Source organism: Buceros rhinoceros, unplaced genomic scaffold (assembly GCF_000710305.1).
Source record: "Buceros rhinoceros silvestris isolate BGI_N320 unplaced genomic scaffold, ASM71030v1 scaffold42667, whole genome shotgun sequence".
NCBI lineage: Eukaryota > Metazoa > Chordata > Aves > Bucerotiformes > Bucerotidae > Buceros > Buceros rhinoceros.
Genome location: NW_010423537.1, coordinates 1 through 18,203, shown reverse-complemented (window position 1 = coordinate 18,203; position 18,203 = coordinate 1). Strand labels below are relative to the sequence as shown.

At 39.7% G+C, this 18,203-nt stretch overlaps 1 protein-coding gene across 1 annotated transcript; it reads right to left on the bottom strand.

Annotated features, from left to right (window-relative positions):
- Positions 1 to 2,307: 2,307 nt before the first annotated feature.
- On the bottom strand, positions 2,308 to 14,704 carry CSNK1D (casein kinase 1, delta). Its single transcript, XM_010140442.1, has 8 exons — positions 14,596 to 14,704; positions 13,897 to 14,045; positions 13,197 to 13,425; positions 12,652 to 12,822; positions 11,056 to 11,204; positions 10,316 to 10,487; positions 9,857 to 9,996; positions 2,308 to 2,687 (listed from the first exon to the last, which is right to left on the bottom strand). The coding sequence occupies exons 1-8, from the start codon at positions 14,609 to 14,611 to the stop codon at positions 2,637 to 2,639; spliced, it is 1,077 nt and encodes a 358-aa protein (XP_010138744.1). The 5' UTR covers positions 14,612 to 14,704; the 3' UTR covers positions 2,308 to 2,636.
- Between the last annotated feature and the right edge of the window lie 3,499 nt (positions 14,705 to 18,203).

Here is an 18,203-nt window from a genome sequence, read left to right as displayed (position 1 = left end):
ATGGAAGTGACAAGTAGTTGTGCTTACGCTATTTTTACCCCATCAGAGAATGAAGGATGAGGTGCCTCAGAGCTCTACAGCCGGGACTTTGATTATACAGGGCACTGTGGGGAGAGTTAATATTCCTCTTGCTCTTATCCTAGCTCCCATAACTGATCAAGTCACAATGGCAACTTTCTTCCCATGCTTCCTAGCAATACAATGTATTACTTGGTAAGACAAAGCGTTGGCGAAGATGACTTCTGGAAAAGAGGCAACATCCACACAAAACCATTTACCTTTAAGAGACAAAAGACAAGCTTCCTGTGAGCAAAGTAATGAATGCCTTCTCTTTCTTCCTCTATACCCTAACTGGGGCATTCTGCCCATGACTACCAAAATCCTTCAGGCAAAGTTTTAGTACCACAACAACGTCTTCAAATGTTTGAAACCGACAGTGCTCAAAGGTACAGAAACGCCTTAAAAAAAAAAAAAAAGTTATACCAAGCAAAGAGTAAAGATTCATTGCAAGTAAGTTAAACCAAAGAAGAACAGACGTTATTATGAATGTATTTACACAGTTGTTAAAGTACACAAATACAGTGGTAGTACAAATGGAGTGCTCTGAGATACTGGTTTCCAATACACAGGTTTATATAGACAGTCTGTTTCTGCATGATGGATTTTAACTATAATGAAGGACAAAAATTGCCCAGAAGTGAGTACAACTCTAGAAGTCCGCAGTCAACTTTTCAGTATAGTACAGCAATCTCATGTTCCAGATACAGAGAATAAAGAGGCTGCCTTTGTACGTCCCTCTAACAGCACACTAGTAACCACAGATATTTACACGGGAAGCACGGTGAAGTGTAGAACTGTTCGAATGGTAGTGCACATGCCTAAAATACTGAAGGTCATAGTAACTGAGGAAATAAGTCTCTTACGCAAATTTATCCATGGATCGAACTCTTAAGCTTTTCCACTATACTGTCCCAAAACACACGTTTCCCAGGTCACTCAAGCAAGTAGCTAATGCTCTGAAAACCCAAAGGAGAGTGACTAATACTTAACATGTGGACTTCTGGGAGGGGTAAAAAAGAATTTGTAATCACTGAAACAATAAAAATTACTCTTTGTAAAACTCTGAAGGCCAATAGGCCTCTAAAAATATTTGTTTTCAATCAGGGAAGAATTTATGAAAATACCTAATGTCAAACAAAACCTCTGCGTACACTTTCATTCCCAACTTGGAACTTCCCATTCCTTCGGTCGTGCTAGTATAAACAGTACGTCTGATACTGTTCCAAGTACTGTGAGGACAGAATATTTAATTTTATGAGACTGTTTACAGTAACAAACCAACAATGTGAAGAATTCCCGTATTCCATAACCAACAGGTGCTAACAGCACCTGCAACATTTTTTTGGACACCCTAAACATGTTGAGTCATTCATTCCTAGCCAGTGATTCTGGGCATACGCAGGTTGAATACAAGTAAGAATTAAATACGGTGTGCTCCTGAATTGTAAAAATTCTTGGGATTTCACAGCAAGATTGCTTTAAAAAAAAAAAAATCCTTTTTTGAGCCTTGGCATGAAACAAAAGGCCTGAATAAATTTATTTATTTATTTTTAAACACGTAGATACTGAACGAAACATGCAAATTCACTGACGACTCAGTAGCAGTGTGTATTTTCCACTTGCAATACCCTCCAAACATAACCAGCCTCAGAGTGCAGGAAACAAAATTTTACCAGTAAAAGCAATGTTTGAAACTATCCATTTACTTAAACTAAGCAAAGAGATAGGACAAGCTTTCAAATTCTAATACCCTCAATACCAGTATCTTTCACTTTGTCCTTCACATTCCTTGCAAAAAAGAAATACATTCTCATCATCTCTATTATACTTAGACTCTCCTGCGAAGTATTTAGTTCTCCTCTTTTATGAAAAAGAACAATTATTAAAAATTCCTTTGTGTTACGTGGGAAGTTAAATGTTAAGTGTGAATGAAGACAGCAAACAGCAAAGTAAAATTCTAACAGGTTAAAAATTTCATGAGAAAACCGTCTCAGTCAGAATGGGACCATACAAACAAGTAAACAGTTTAAATAAATTCAGATGGTTTTGATTCATTTACATGTTCCCTGCCAAACTGATTTTTTTTAAACAAGAAATTTCAAGTCATTGACTTTAGTTTAGGTTTGTTTATATTCTACATTTTGAAATCAGACAAAAGCAAGAGTTCTTTACAGAGAATTAAGCCAATAATTTTAGCAAAATGATACAAAAACCTTTCTTAAACCAAGTAAAAGATTTATAGTTACAGTAGAATAATAAAAAGGGGGTAAAGTCTGCCGCCTGTGGAGGGAAAACTGAAATGGCCATCTGATAACAGGCGGGTAACTCTGTAAACCATCTTTCTTTTCCAGCCCTGTTTCCACAGGGTTCTTTTAAGGTCATTGGGTTTCTGGCTAAAGCGTCCTGGAACGGCAGCTGCTGGAGTCTGTCCATGTTCCTCCAAGTGCCTTTTAAGTCACATGGAGAACTCCAACTGTCATGTTTCCGCTCTAGTTTAGGGTATTTTTGCTAGTAAAAGCCATTGGTAACATAGGAGATCAGCCATGCATTATCTGCCCTCCGTGGCAAAATAATTTTCATCGGTGCACAGCAGACTGGAGAACACTGGTAGTTACCCGAGCAGGAATCTACCAAAGCCAAAAAAAAGACAACATCAGCACATTTCCTTCCAGTTAACATACAAGCTGCTCTCAATGCACTTTTAAATAATTCATTGCCAAAAGTGTGCGAATTTAAAATCCAATAAGCTATACAATGTTTCACACCCACCTGTGGCTACACGAAGTTCCCTGTATTTTCTTCCTTTATTAGAAGTTAACATGGAAAATGCACCTTTCCAGCCAGAAGGAATATTTTGAAGAAAAGTAAACAGAGCATAAACATGCACAGACGGAAGAACAAACCAGATGAAAACACTACCAGTAAGTAGAAGTTGACTCAATGAATAATTGACTTAACTTGGGGGGGGAAACAGTAAGAAGGTAAAAAAAAAAAACCAACCACATTATTTTTCAATTGTTTTTCATTTTTCAGGGGACACTGTGTTAAAAGACACGTCATTAACTTCCATAGCTTGACCTACTTCAGTAACAGCGTTAGATTATCTCAGTAACACTTTCACCGTTAAAGTGAAAAGCAACCACGTATCACTGCAATTTAATAAATAAGGAATGTCTACCTAGCTGAATTAGTATTCAGTACTCATCTCAGTTGTAAAAAGCTACAAATAGTAAGGGATACAGTAATGGCCAACCAACGCAGGCACGACCGTGAGCACACCGGAATCGCACTTCTCCTGCACACAAGCTTTCCAATGCAAAGCTTTAGGTTTGCCTTTTTTTTTTCCCCCATGTTTTATTAAGGTCTGATAATTGGACTTTAAAGACCTCAGCTGCCATTTACAGTTGGATCTTTCTAACGTTACAAACTGTTTACAAAGCAGCTTATGCACAGTCAGCCAAGCACACAAAGCAGGAAGAGGAATGGCAGGAATCTTCACCAGAGATACAGGATTAGTGCAAGCTTAGGCTCTATAGAGAAAGTGAGGCAGCAGACACGGTTATACAACAGACTTTATTAAGGAACAGAAAAATCTCACAGCCTTTTTTAAATAAGAAGCAAAGCAAAGAAGCTCCTGAAATACTTAAGAAAGCATCCTTCAGCCATCAAGGTTCGGATTCCAACTGAAACTTACTTCCCTGATGAAACCTGTTACTGCCAAAAGCAGAACAGACTAAAAAGCCAAAAGCTGCACACAGAAAGGCAGAAACTTCTACTGCACTGAACAGCGGACAGGAGTTCTCAACACCCAAATTCAAGTCTACCTCTGAGATGCTCTTGTTCAAACTATGCTCATTAGTATGTGAACATTTTTAAAATATAGATCTGAATAGACCTGAGTGTTTTTAAAATGACAGCTCATAAGGAATAAAGAAGAATATAAAATAGTGAAAAATGGATTCAGCTGTAGTAGAACGTTCCATTCACAATGAGGAAGAGCCTCATTTGAGTTACATAGTCAATTGAGTCTTCACGCAGGTTACTTTGGTTTTGCGATTCTGAAGCAGTTCTGGTTTTGAAAGGATGACACACTGCTGCATGAACACTCCTGGAAAAGTATGTAATTCTCACACAGCTAAAATTTAGACTTGGTTGGTTTATTTTATTGTTGATGCTTGAACAATTTTAGGGACTTTTAAAGTCACTATTTTTGTCAATTCTGCTTAAGAGTCCAAGCAGAACAGCAGCAGTAACGCAACTTTTGGAAGGACATTTACTTTTACGTTAGAGAAAAACCAAGGCTCCATCAGGCATCTGACCGGAAGGCACAGGTACAACTATGATTTAACGTGAGGAGAAGAAGCAAAGTCAGAAATTTCCAAAGATTTTTTTCCCACCCCATCCAAAGTTTTGGTGTCTAATGAGAAGCACTCACCCAGTGCTGCCTTCCAACGAAAGGAGACGAGCAGCTACTTGCCATGGTGTTCGAAAGGAATGCTATTCTGAGGTAGGGGAAAAGACAGCAGTTTGTAACATTTCCACTGCCCCAATATATATAAAGATGTCTAACAAACAGCCAACCTGAACTTGCAGTAGCAAATGTATCTTTTGAGGAGCTCTGATTTCAGACTTCTCTAAGATATTTCTATCATATTAAGAGATACGTAAAAGGAACAAATCGTTATTCCTCAAAGAAAGCTGACAGGTTCAGAAGCATAACACAAAGTATGATGCCTTCAGATGGATAAATGGAGAGAGATTTCTCATGGAGAGATGGAAAATGCAGAGGCACTGGAAGTATGTTGCCTTTTCCCCAGGGAAGTGGCACAACACTTAAGTTGTTCAATGCCAGTGTCGGCTACAGTGTTCTAAAAACTTCTCCTGACAAAAAGACTTTATGAAGTATTTCTTTGTGCCGCATTCCAGTCCTTCCTTCCAACTACAGAGAGAATACATCTTGTTACAAGCAGGAATTATGCACAGCTTTGACTGCTGGGTGCTGAACATGCTACATTCAGGAAAAAGATCAAACAACTTATTGTATACCATGAGCAGTTGGATCAAACCTTCTGTGAACAGAAATGAAGGCTACTCACCTATACCTAGACTCCTGGGATGATCACTGCTTTTGGGATGCAGTCTGGGCAGTGTGGACCAACTGATTCAAGCAGTGTTTACTGGAATACTCATGACCTCCTTTACTATCTCCTTTATTACTTAACGCATAGACTGACTACATAAAGGAAACTTAATGAACAATTTACTTATATAACTTTAGAGCAGAAGGATCTTTTAAGAGCTAGCATGATTTTCTGTCCAGCATAGATCACAACTCTGCATTCTGCAGAGACTGGTACTTTAGGCTTGCTTTAAACCTGAATATTCCACCTAAAAATGAATCCAGTTTTGATGCAAAGACAAAGGGTACAGATGATCCACGACTTTTAGAAGTTGTTTCAGTGGGTAATTGCCTTCACTTAGACCTCTGTTTCACTTTTCTTTATATATGAGTGGTTTTAATTTTAAGCAATAGGTTCTTCACATAAGTTTTCTGCAGTCACTGTTAAAATCATTGTCTCTAAAATACCATGCCAACTAACTCAACATGATCTCCTACCTTTCAGACAAACTGAAAGACACTGATTTGAAACTCCTGCATTATAAAAATCTGTTTTCCCAAGCTCGATTTTTATGGCTCTTCTCTGTTTTACTTACAGTTTTGAAAAAATTTAAGATACTTAGAACCAAACTAAGCATAATATTCCAGCATCCATCTCACTGACGTGAAAGAGCCTCCCAAATTCTGTTCACTACTGTATGATTAAAGGATGAAATTACAGCCTTTCATTATGACATCACGCTAACCTCTCCAACATTACATTTAAAGCATCCTTAGACGCTGCTTACCGTAGATATAGCTCCCGTATATAAGACAACGGGCTCCACTCCTCTGTCCTCATCATGTTTTGGAGTGCTGCAGTAATACACGTTATCTGCACAGGCTCGACCCGACAGCTCAGCTCTCACTAATGTTTACTGCTGTCCAACATCTCAACTTCCAGGTTTTTAGCTGCTGTGTTCACTTACACATAACTGAGAGAAGTACTGAATAACGTATGCCATGGAGTTTACGTAATTGCACTACAAACTCCTACGTTTCACCGGCCTTTTTGTAGAAGTGCTAGTTGTTACTCCAGTAAACACTTGTTACTTAGTGTTACAAAGTGCTAGTTTTTCTAAGGAGAATGATTTAGCTACTGCGTGGACAATAGCTTGCAGGTGGGGAATACACATGAAGACTATTTTGCTCTTCTCACCAACTGCCATTTTTCCGTGGGTCTTGAATTTCTCTGAGAAGACCTATTTTCCGTAAGAGATTTTTGGTTCGTATCATCTATATTCCCAGCCTTAGTTTTCCGTTTCAGTCTGAACGGATCAGAACTCACTTTGGAAAAAAGGAAGGTGAAAACCTGGAGTCATCTTTAAGACCTCCACTTAGAAGTAAGCAGCTTTCATTACTTTTTAAGTAACCTCTGCACATTTCCATCACCCAGAGTTTAACAAGAAGCAGCCCTTCCTCTAGATGAAGAGAGGTGGAGATTACAGATGCAGCATTGTCTCACCAAACAAAGGCATCCAAATAAAATAAAAAACCTATTTTGCCAAGTTATAAACAATAACTCTATTTAATTCTCAATATAAGACATCTGTAGGTCTGCAGAGCAGCCTTTAAAAGCTGCTTCCAACCAGGAGTATGGTCTGAGCACTTCCTGCAAGAGGAACAGTGGAAGCATATTTACTTATGACTTGCAAAGGAAACTACCACACTTGGAACGAGCGTGGACAAACAGCTGCTAGTCTATACTGTTCTCCTGGTAAGAAATGGTATGGATGATTTTCTGTATTCTTACACCTAGACAATCAAAATCCTCCTTAATAACCATGCCATGCGAGTTGGATACTCCAGGTCTTCCTGACTAAGAACAAGGTATAAAGATAATGGGAAACCAGTGGCTTTAATCGGTAACTGGCTTAACATCTAAGGACAAATTTTGATTATGGAAGAACTATTTAAACCATATGAAGATAGTAAGAGCGAAAGCTATGAAAACTTGCAACTGGAGCCATCTTGCCCGCTATGGAGTAAGTGAGAACTGGGAAAATGAAAAGTGAATTTTCTCTAATGAGCTCAAGGGGAAGTGCTACAAGGTAAAGTCCAAGTAAGTTGCCTCCTCTCTCCTCCCAAACCTGGGAGGCCCAGAGGTAGCTGTTCAAATTACACTGCACTGCATGCTATCGTTCGGTCATCCTAAGTGAAGGCCAGCAGTGGTTCACTGCCTTGATAAGGACTAAATGAAGACAACACATGATGATTTTAATTCTGGGAAAGATTAAATTAATTCTAACAAACTCGGAGAAGATCTCAGCCACTAACTGGAATGTAAAGAAGTCAACCGAGCGACCCCATATTTGGAGTGGAGTGTTAAAAAAGTCATGTATGGAAATGTGCCATTAAGCCAGACAGTTCTGTTGGCCTACACCACAAATTATTCATCTGGATATTCAAAGACTACTCAGAAAACCCCATAGTCCTACACAGGCTCAGAGTATTCCCATTTTAAAAGTTAGCAGAACCAAAATATATCTGCAAAGCCACCTCGTACCTTACAATGTTTAGAAAAGAGTCACGTGCACACTAAGCTGCGTGGCAGTAACACAGCTAAAAGATTAGCGATGTACTCTCTCCTAACACAGTCACTAAGTAAAATCACTGCACCTATTTCTGATACTCCCATTTATTATTTATCTGACTGGTAACAAAGCATCTGAGATTTGTTCAGAATGCTAGAGACAAACCCTGGGCATACACGCTACCAGGAAACCATCTTCACGTCCGAGTAAACATTCAGGGGCAACTCCCTGTCACAGCCTCACAGAACAGCCAACGTCAGATGGGACCCCTGGAAATCATCCAGTCCAATCCCACTACCCAAAGCATAGTCACTAGAGCAGGATGCTCAGACAACATTCAATTGGCTTCTGAAGTAATTCGGAAGAGGGAGACACCACAACCTCTTAGTGCAACCTTACCAGTTGCAGCTGTTCCAGTCCTTACCCAGTAAAAAGCTTTTCCTTATGTCTAAATGGAATTTCTTATATGTCAGTTTGTGCTCACTGTGTGTTGTCTGTCCACTGGACATCACTGAGAAGATGCTGGCTGCATTCTTTAAATCCTTCTATCGGATATTTATGCATATTTACAAGATCCATTAACTATGCACCATTCTACCCTCTTTGCTCTTATACTGTCTACAAACTTCAACCATAAAATTATTTTGATGTGATTTTCCAGTGGCAGGAATTGTAGTTCAGTGAACAATTTAAGCTGGCAAAAATTGTCACCAAAGCCATCACAGAAAACCTCACCTGTCTCCTGTTCTCGTCCAGTCATTTCTGCTCCTGAACTGTTCATCCCTTGTGCAAGCACAAACATTTGTGTAGCTATATTGGTGAAACAATTAATGCAGCTGAAAACCAACCCAAAAAAAAAAAAAAAAAAAAAAAAAAAAAAAAAAAAAAAAAAAAAAAAAAAAAAAAAAAAAATCACACTTCACTTTTATTACAGCAGAGTTGCTTCTCCGATCCAGTTCATGCACAGCCTCCATTAGAAATAACCACCAGGCCTCCACCTAAAAGAGCATTCCCTCTAGCAGTAAGATTTGGTATGTAAGAACATGTACTATCCAAAATAATTAATTCTGCCCATTAAATGACGAAGCCAAAAAGTAGTCATTTTTGTCAATATGCTTTGTCGTCAAGAAATTAAATGAGTCCATGGAAAAAAATTATGCACTTAGAACTCCAGTAAAGTGTTGAGGCGTGATGGAAAAGCCTGTAGGTGTCTGCGGCAGTCCTCATCACAAACTGCTCTCCCAGTAACGCTGCACTGTGCCTACAGGACAGGTGATTCTCCGTTCTGTAGTTAAGACTGAAGGTAAGCTGTACAAAGCCAGGCCACACACTACTTAGGACATGTCTGTGTAAATACCCTGAAAAAGGAATGTTTCAGCTATAGCATAAAGAAGTAAAAATATAGGAAAACATTGTTTGCCTGTCTTAAAAAGACACACTCCTAAAATCTCTTTGCTAAGTCACCGTGACCAGTGAGGGTGACATCAGTGCTGACTGTAGCTATGAATCACTCCACCGTTCACTCTCCTGCCATCCTCTTCAAATAAGTCTTCTGCGACCTCACAATCATCCACGTACGTGGCTTCTTATCTGCTCTGAATTAGTAGGACTAACTCTCTGTAGAACTGTACTAGAACATTTTCTCACTTTTGCACTTTTCTGTTCTTCACCAACTATTTCTGGTCTCTTCTGCACCAATATTTTTTGCTCTGTTCATTTGGAAACATGGCTCACAACTGCCTCTAACTTACTCTGCTTCCTCATTGATAACAGATAGAAGAAATCCAATTATCAAAGGAGCTAAATACCGTCGTTGTAGGTAAAAAATGCTGTATCTCTAGGATTTTGTACCTTCTCTTACACCAATGATTCTGTATCACTGTTAGTACTCTATGCGTACTGCTGCCAAGGAGAAAAAAAACAAATTTCCTTACTGTGGTCTACAGCCACATCACAACCATTCAGTTAAAATATCAATTATTTACTCGAGTCATCATCATCTGCAAAATCAGTATGAAATCATGGCAATTAGCTGCTATGGTCTTTTGACAGATTAACTTTATCAAATCGCCCTCATTTTTCCATTACAAAGAAATCTTTTTACCTGCGAAGTTGACATGCGAGAGGTATCTTGTCGGCCTGTTAAGTCAGATGACGAGATATTGACTGGAGCACCACGATGCAATCTCATACTCACTTTCCTTTCTCGTTCCATACCAGATACTGGCCGAGGAGAGGTGTTGGCTGTGAGAAAAACTGCATCACTTTCTCATAACAAGAAATGAGATTTTAACACAGTCACGAGAAAAAATATACTTTTGCTGTTTGTGTATAAAAATTCCAGAGTCAAGTAAGAGAAATCAAGGCCTTTGAATGAGTGTATACAATTACCTTCAAACTACTGAAAAGCAAAGGGAAGAAAAAACAGAAAGAAAACTCCCGAACCCCGACCAGAGACAAATACCACTCAGGTATCCTAATCCTAATTCTGAATTTCCAGTGTTCAGGAAGAAACTGCAAATTAGTCTACAAGGTGCAGCTCTTCAAGTATTCGCTTACTTACCAGCATGAGAAGTTGGGGTAAGAGGAGTAGGAGGAGCTACATCTTGTGTGCTTCTCAGCCTGCCAGAAGCAGTGGAGGGTAATCCACGCACAGCTGGATTTCGTGTATGTCTCAATCTCTCCTCTCGTTCTCGCCTTTCACGTTCAGCATCTTCAGCCGCTCTGCTTGCACCCTACGGGTCGAGACTAGTGAACCATTTGGAGGATTATTGAGCTTACAACTATGTATTCGGATAAAAATACTGAAAACAAGGAACTGGTCAACCCAAGAACTGAAGTTTGCCAGAGCATTAATTATTTCAGTAAAATTTCTAGAAAACTGCCATAAATTTTGTTCATATAACTGCTGGGATAATCTTCAAAACGTTCATGTACACACACACTGTTACGGCAGCTGGACACCGCCTTGACAGTTGCAAATGACCTGTACTGAAAACCAAGGTGGGAGAATATAGTAATTCTGCAATCCAGCCTGATGACTACCCTGAAGGAAGTATCTCAGAAGCCTAACACATTTAAAACCCTGTAGCTTCAACTCAGTTGTCATTCGACCCCCACCTCATGGCTCTTATCTCCAGCCTTTCGTCATTTCCTGGTATTTTTTTTCTAGACAACAGAGCTTCCAGGAGGAAAAAACATCACAGTATCAGTTAAGATACTCAAAACTGACAAGGTAGTAAAAAAGCACACCATTAAAAAAAAAACCCCAAAAAGTTTTAGAAAGCAATGTCAGCTACTCACAAATTTCAGCATGTTCCAGTCAAACACATAGTCGTAGGAGAACCCTTGTCGGTGGAATAGGTTTCTGAATAATTGCCTTAGGTAGGAATAATCTGGTTTGTCATCAAAACGCAAAGAACGGCAGAAATTCAAGTATGTGGCAAATTCAGCTGCAATGAAAGAAAGTCTGGGTTTTTTTCTTCAGCTTCACATTTGCTTTTTATAGTTCTGAATCACAAAATAACCCCAACCACCCTAAATCCAACAAACAGGGAATCTCCTAAACAGAAGAAAAATAACAGTGACTTAATACTAGAAATCTACTGAAGGAAACATTATATATAGCCCATCTACCAAGTCAACCCTGAGAAGGAAATTGTCTATCACAGCATAGGCAAAGATCTCAGCTGTCAACAGTAGAGACGACTCAGTATTAGAGTTCTTCAATCAGCAGAATCGGGGAGGGAGGGGACAGGTTTAAAACTACAGTTGAGCGAGTAAAAGATTTTTTTTGCCTTTCTTTGCTTTGAATATAACTAAATGCAATTTCTTGCGGGACATAATAGCATCTCTTTGTTGTCAAACCACATAAAGGTTTGTCTCTGCTGCTTCATAAAACACACAAAAAATAGGCAACCCATATGAATTTACCATTTAAGTCATGCTATGGTTTTAAATTTGCAATGATCAGAACACCTGTTTTCAGGTGGTACGTGAAATACCAGTTACACAACAACAACAACAAAAAAAAGAGAATACTGTTGTGAATACAATGCGCCAGAGATAACAGCGGTATCAAAATACCAGCTTTTGAGGTCAAGTCTTTCTGAATGAAATAATACATTAATAACTTACATTAAAAACAAATTCTAACAAACAGCACAACAAAAGCTGGTTAGTTTTCTCTGCATGTTAATCCCAGAGAAAAAAACAATAGTGAAAGTAAAGGAACACATATGAAAGATCATCAATACTCTGTGATGGCAGTTAACAACTTCTGAGACAGATTTAAGTATCATTTTGCAGGGTTCAAAAATGTCTAGTTATTACTGTGGTGTAAATACCAAACCGAGAAACAGAACAGCTCTGAGGAATGATGCTAGAACACAGGAGGGTTTCTCACGCCTCTCACGGATGCTGACCATCAACAGGCCAAACTAGATGAACCTGGAGGACAATTCCTAAGTGACACTGCAGGAAGTAAGAGGTACATTTGACTATAGTCTGGTTCACCCAAGAAACAGTATCCACACACGTGAAGAAGTGGGTAGTTCTCAGAAAGCTCTTTGTCTGTCGGAGTTAGGCAGACAGCACAGATGCATGCACACACACCACAGCGCACACCAGCTGTACCACGCTACCCTCCGACTCCAGGGCACCACAGTGATTGTTCACTAATACTTAAGACACGGGGTAATTAGAAATGGTCTATGAACAGAAAGATCCCAGTCTTGAAAGCACACTATCTTTATCACGGACGTGCGCAATTACAGGGGTGGGGGTAAAGACAAAAAAGAAGAGAGAAGTAGAAAAGACTGGTAGAATTTAGCGTAAAGAAAAAAGAAATTCCACTCAAATGCGAACACGTAGGCCTAGTGCCACAAAAGTGCAACTTACAGGGATATCCTTTACACAAAACCTCAATGGGTGTAGACATTTTCTTTTCACTGATACGTTCGTATTTCTGCCTCTTTGTTGCTGCTTTCAGTCCCTGCCAGGGGAGGGAGCCCAGGTTAAAATACATCAGTACATAGCCCAAGGACTCCAAGTCATCTCTGCGAGATTGCTCTACAACAGCATAAAAAAGTGGACTCATTAGATTTCGTTTTCTACCGGAAAAACAAAAGACTGTGCAACAAGACTATCATAAAAATCCTCAGGAAAACAAAGAGAGAGTTCAGCTATCAGTTGCTATGCCCATGATAAACTCATGCAGTACCGAAAAAGCCTATCACCCTCGCAATTGTTAAAATTGCTAATTTCTGAGACTCACAAACGGACCCAATCCCACCCAACCAAAAGGTACGAGGCTGCGCACGCGTTACTGTTAGTGCCAGAAACAGGGACTGTCTTCTGTGCCTCCGTAAAGCAGTATCTACTTGAACTAAAATCACGTGCACCGACACTTTTAAAGTTTCTATTTATTGCTTTCCCTAGCTCACCAATTCCAAGATGGGTGTTGATGGATGCATAGCGGGCAGTTCCCGTTAAGTTCTTATTTTCACGATAGGGGATATGTTGGTGAGTTCGAGCATCTCTATACTTCTTTGCTAATCCAAAGTCTATAATGTAGACGAGATTGCCTTTCTTCCCCAGGCCCATTAAGAAGTTATCTGGCTTCACATCTCGGTGGATGAAGTTCTTTGAGTGAATATATTCAATTCGACTAATCTAAATATAGAGAAAAAATAAAATCATTGTTGAGAGATTGGGCATTTTTTTTTTTAAATAAAAACACCAGAAACACTGTCTAAACGATAAAAAAGGTCAAGAAAATTTTTATTGCAAAATGTAAGGGCATTAAAGAGAACACAATACATAAAACCTCCTCTCTAGCTCTTTTTCTATGTCTATTTTACATTCAGTTCCAAAAACTTTGTGAGGGGAATCTGTCCGTGAGCAGCGCAACACCAGGTCTGCAAACAGTGCAGGTCCAGTTTTTAAAAAAATCAAGACTCTGCAATCACTTCTGATGGGACACTTTGTATTTACAGAAAGAAAATTAATTTTGTGGTTTTCCTCTAACGATACAGCCTATTCACCTAGAAATTACAGAAATAAAACGTGGTTGGTTATGATCTCTCCAGAAATTTTAATATTCCAAAATACTACACTACCAAGATCAGCAAAGCAGCTTCCTACCATTTGATCAGCGAGTAATAGGACTGTCTTGAGACTAAACTTCCTTGAACAAAAATTGAAGAGATCTTCCAGACTCGGTCCCAACAGCTCCATCACCATTACATTGTAATCTCCTTCAGCTCCACACCACTTAATTGTGGGAATACCCACTAGTAAAAAGAAAACAGTTTATTTGGGATAACAATTCGATTTATACAGTTCATATGCACAAATCTTCAAGGCTCTTAAGACAAATTCTAAGAGGGTCATTACTGTGAATGTTTGTATTTACAGTGAAGCTTAACATTTTATGCTACTTTCGGTCACTCCGAAATGAAAAGTTTGATAATTTCACAGCAAAACCAACACAAAATTATAGCAACTTTCCTCTTCCCTAGAAACCTCCCAGTCTTTGTGCTGAGTTCGCAACTTGAAAGCATGCAGCGTTTTTGCGAGATTTGAACACTGGGCATTTTACGAGTATGAATATTCATGAGGTCTCTAAGATGGCAATAAGGAGCAAACTGGAAGGCTGAAAGTAAAGACTCCGACAAACCACTAAATATTATTCTTGAAGAAGGCTCTTTACCTACCCTGCCACCTTTCCCACCTTCTCCTTATTTGTCAAAAGAGATCTTAACCATTAAATGCTTCCAGGTGGGTAGATACATCAAAGACATAAAAAGTTTAATCTCTGAAGAAGGAAAATAACTTGCTTGCCTCCACCCTGCATCATTTTGTAGATTTTACTCTCGATGTGGAGTTGAGGATGTTTGGTTTTCACACATTCCAACTTAATTGCAACTTCCTCTCCAGCAGCAATATCAGTGCCTAAAACCAGAAGAATTTAAAACATTCGTCAAAATATTTTTAAAGATGCGTTTACTTTGTCAGGACTGAAACGAAACAACTATCAACAAATTACTTCTCGATGGTAAACATCCAGAGATTATTAAGTACATTCATAAGCAATTATTGAGAAATTCTTCTGAAGTCTTACAGATGCTCTCCACCAGGTGGGCAGCGTCCATCAGATGCTGCAGCACAGGAAGCTAAAACTGCTACTATGCCATTCGGAAGAAGGAAACCTCTCAACAAACAGTGCATCTTCTCAGAGTGAATGTTTACAGGTGGGGCATGTACCCCTGTCAGCCTAAGAAATCCTGGGAATTCAGATCATCTCCTCTTATGCCTTGGAAAGAGAGGCTACAACTTCTCTAAATCTCAGCACATTCCAGATGGATGGTTTTATCCGACTGGGAGGCAGTTTATCTAGAGTAAGGAATTTCTCCTCTCCAAAGTTTTTAGAAAAAGCTCATTAAATTCCGGTTTCAGGAATCAAGTGACTGAAAAACTGGCTTACCTGTTCATTTTCAAAGTTTAAATGCACATAGGGAAAAACCTACATTCTTAAAAAGAAACACTGAGTCAAGAAAATGGATACTCTCACAGCCAAGCAACTTAGGAACTACAAGGAAGCAGGAACTGGCAAAAGGAGATGTGTGACAATTTTGAGACACATTGCCAAGTCTCTTTTCTTCATTACATGATGGTTTAGGAGCATGAGAAGTACATCACCTACTGTCTGTTCTGATCCCCACTCTTAAAAGCTTAACTTAAGATCCATTAGCTTTTGTTTGGAAAGAAAAGTAAACAATCATTTTGCACTCACTTCCTTCAACTTGTTCAGAATTTCAGACTCCTCCCCTACCTCACCTCCCCTGAACTCTGAAAAGAGTTCAAAAACTCTTGTCATTCTTTGCAGAGGAGTAATTTAACTACCCCATATTATTACACACTTTACTTCCCTGTACCTTTTCAAGTTCCATAAGGCCCTTTTTGAGAGTCACACAAAGCAATTAAGATGGACATGCACAACTATGATTTTTTTCTGCTTACCTATTTTTTTTCCTATGCTTTTCTGAGACTATTACAGAGCACTGAGCTGAGTATTCACCTATTGTAACTGCAAGATCTGGCAGCTGAGGTTAAGGAGCTGCTTCAGTGCTTTATAACCTTCTGTCTCCAAGGCTAGGCTAACAAAGCCAGGCTGACACCCCACACCTCAGAACGGGCACAAGGCTTTCAGGGTCCCGCAGACCCTGCCATTCCAAGTGAGCAAAGCTGTGGCCTTTCCAAATTCCAGGAGATGTATTTTGAGGTTTGCGGGAGTGCAGGAAAGAATATGAAAGAACTATGAAAATAACACAGTTGTCGACTCCATATTCCAAAGAAGGAAAAGGGAGAGGGAGAGGAAAAGGAAAGAGAGAGGAGGAGAAAGAGTCCTTCCCCTCTGCTCTGCGATGTCTTCAACACCCTTGTAGCTGCATTAAGAAAAATAGAGGGGACAGGAAACAGGAAAAATTAATAAAATTTTTCTTCTCAAAGCATAAACCCAAGCTGGGTATCTATGCTGAGATAATCTATAAATTCACTAAGGGCTGTCAGAAGGCACGTGTACTTAAAAAAAAAATTCACGACTTCTGAAAGAATTTTAAAGGTTATTTTAAGGCACTTATGTCCTACTGTACGGTCTGAACAACAAAGTAGAAACTTGTTTTTTAAAAAAAACCCAAGTCATTATCACAAAAAGCACAGATTTTGAATGCAGCTGTTTCACCAGATGTTTTAGGTAATGGTAGGCAAACCAAACGGGCCTCTGCGAAAGACTTCAACTCTTGAGAGAGAGTGATTTCCTCTGGAAAAAGAAGCCCATGCCACGAGCTGGATCTTCCAGGCATATAATTCTCTGATAGTTACTGGCTCAGGCATGATGTCTGCAGCAAGTCCTACAAGTAAATTCATGCTGGCTACTTAATAGAGAGAAAAACAAAAGGCCAAAAACTAGAGATGAGGAATTCCTGTGCAAACTGCAGCACGGCAGTAGTACAAATGTACAGAGAACTACTACGTCCTGTGCAGCTTTACTGCTGTGGGCTGTAGGCACAAAAGTGACTAATAAAAGAATGCTTATTTTACTTGCACTTTGAATTTACACTATAATATAAACTGATTTACCGAGCAGCAGTCAAATGCTAACGTGGGAGTTTCTCAAACCATTTAAGATTTTTCAGATTTTAAATGCTGTCTTAATCTCCACCCAAACCACAACGGTAGCTAATGAGTACTTCTGCACAAGCATCTTTCTCACAACAGTCTTCAATCTTTTACGCAGGCATCGCAGAGAGGAGTCGTGTTCTCTGCCTCTAGACAGCAGCCCGCCTTCAGTTAGATGGACCTTTCATGGGGCATGTGACCTACCTCACAGACAACCAGCATTTCGTTAGATGTAAACAAGCAGCTTTAGCTAACGAATTATCGTGGAGTGCCAGCCGTGGGCCTCAACACGGAGCACTGCTGTCCAGGAAGAAAAAACACCTCTCGTACTGCGTGTGCTGCCAGACTTACTGGATATATTAGCTAGTGATGTTGGATTAACCCTCCAGGCACAGGCACCTAACGTACCTTAGTCCCTGGAATTCCCCATCCCCTTTTTGACTTGCTTTTCTAAGCTATGACAATTTTCAAATGCAAAGTACTCACTTCTACGTGGCATGATATAAAAATCATTTTTCTCTGAATTTAGACAATTACGGTTTGAGAGTTTGAGACTGTATTGAGTATGTCAAAAACATTTGCTTTCAAAACCTGTTGTACCCACCACTGCTTGTCATCATCATAAGCAATTAGCCATCGTGCTGAGAACTACACAACAGACCTGGAAAGACGACACAGATCCTGCAAATGTCACAGCTGCACAGAAATCACGGTAACACAGTAAGAGAGACACGTTAAGGCATTCGGGCAACATTCAAGCAACAGTATAGACAAACCTATCTTGGTTCTTTGAAGATTTTGAGGTTTTTAATGGCAACTTAGTCATCCGTAGTTGTGTAATTTTTTTTTTCCTCAGAGAAGAAACAAACATCCTTGTGACAGCAATTTTTCCTAGTCCACTGCAGAGATATTTAACCCCGATGCACGTTTATTTCCCAAAACATTTTTCTGGACGTGGTGGGTTTCGCTTTTTGTTTTTCCCAAATGAGGGAATTTATACCCTCATCACTATTTTACAGATGAGAAGATTAACAGTGCCCAAGGTCATAAGACAACAGCGGGGAGAGGCAGCTAAATAAGCCAGAATTCCGATTTCCGCACTGTCCAAATTAGGACATGATGTCAACGAAATACTAAACGGCTACTGCCGGGCTCCTAACAAGGTGCTTCACATCAAAGGGCATTTCTGGGACAGCGGCGCAGCCTGAGCTCCAGCCGGGGTGAAACGAGGTCCCGGGGGCTGTCCCCGGCCCAACCCCGCCGGCGGCTGG

Bases quoted from the DNA above. Each gene is read 5' to 3' on its own strand.
- CSNK1D (XM_010140442.1), bottom strand. The intron at 12,823-13,196 runs GTGAGCTAGGGA...ATGCTGTTGTAG, and splicing joins CAACACCCATCTTGGAATTG to AGCAATCTCGCAGAGATGAC. The intron at 2,688-9,856 runs GTAAAAAGATTT...TGGCTTTGGTAG, and splicing joins CTCGCATGTCAACTTCGCAG to ATTCCTGCTCGGGTAACTAC.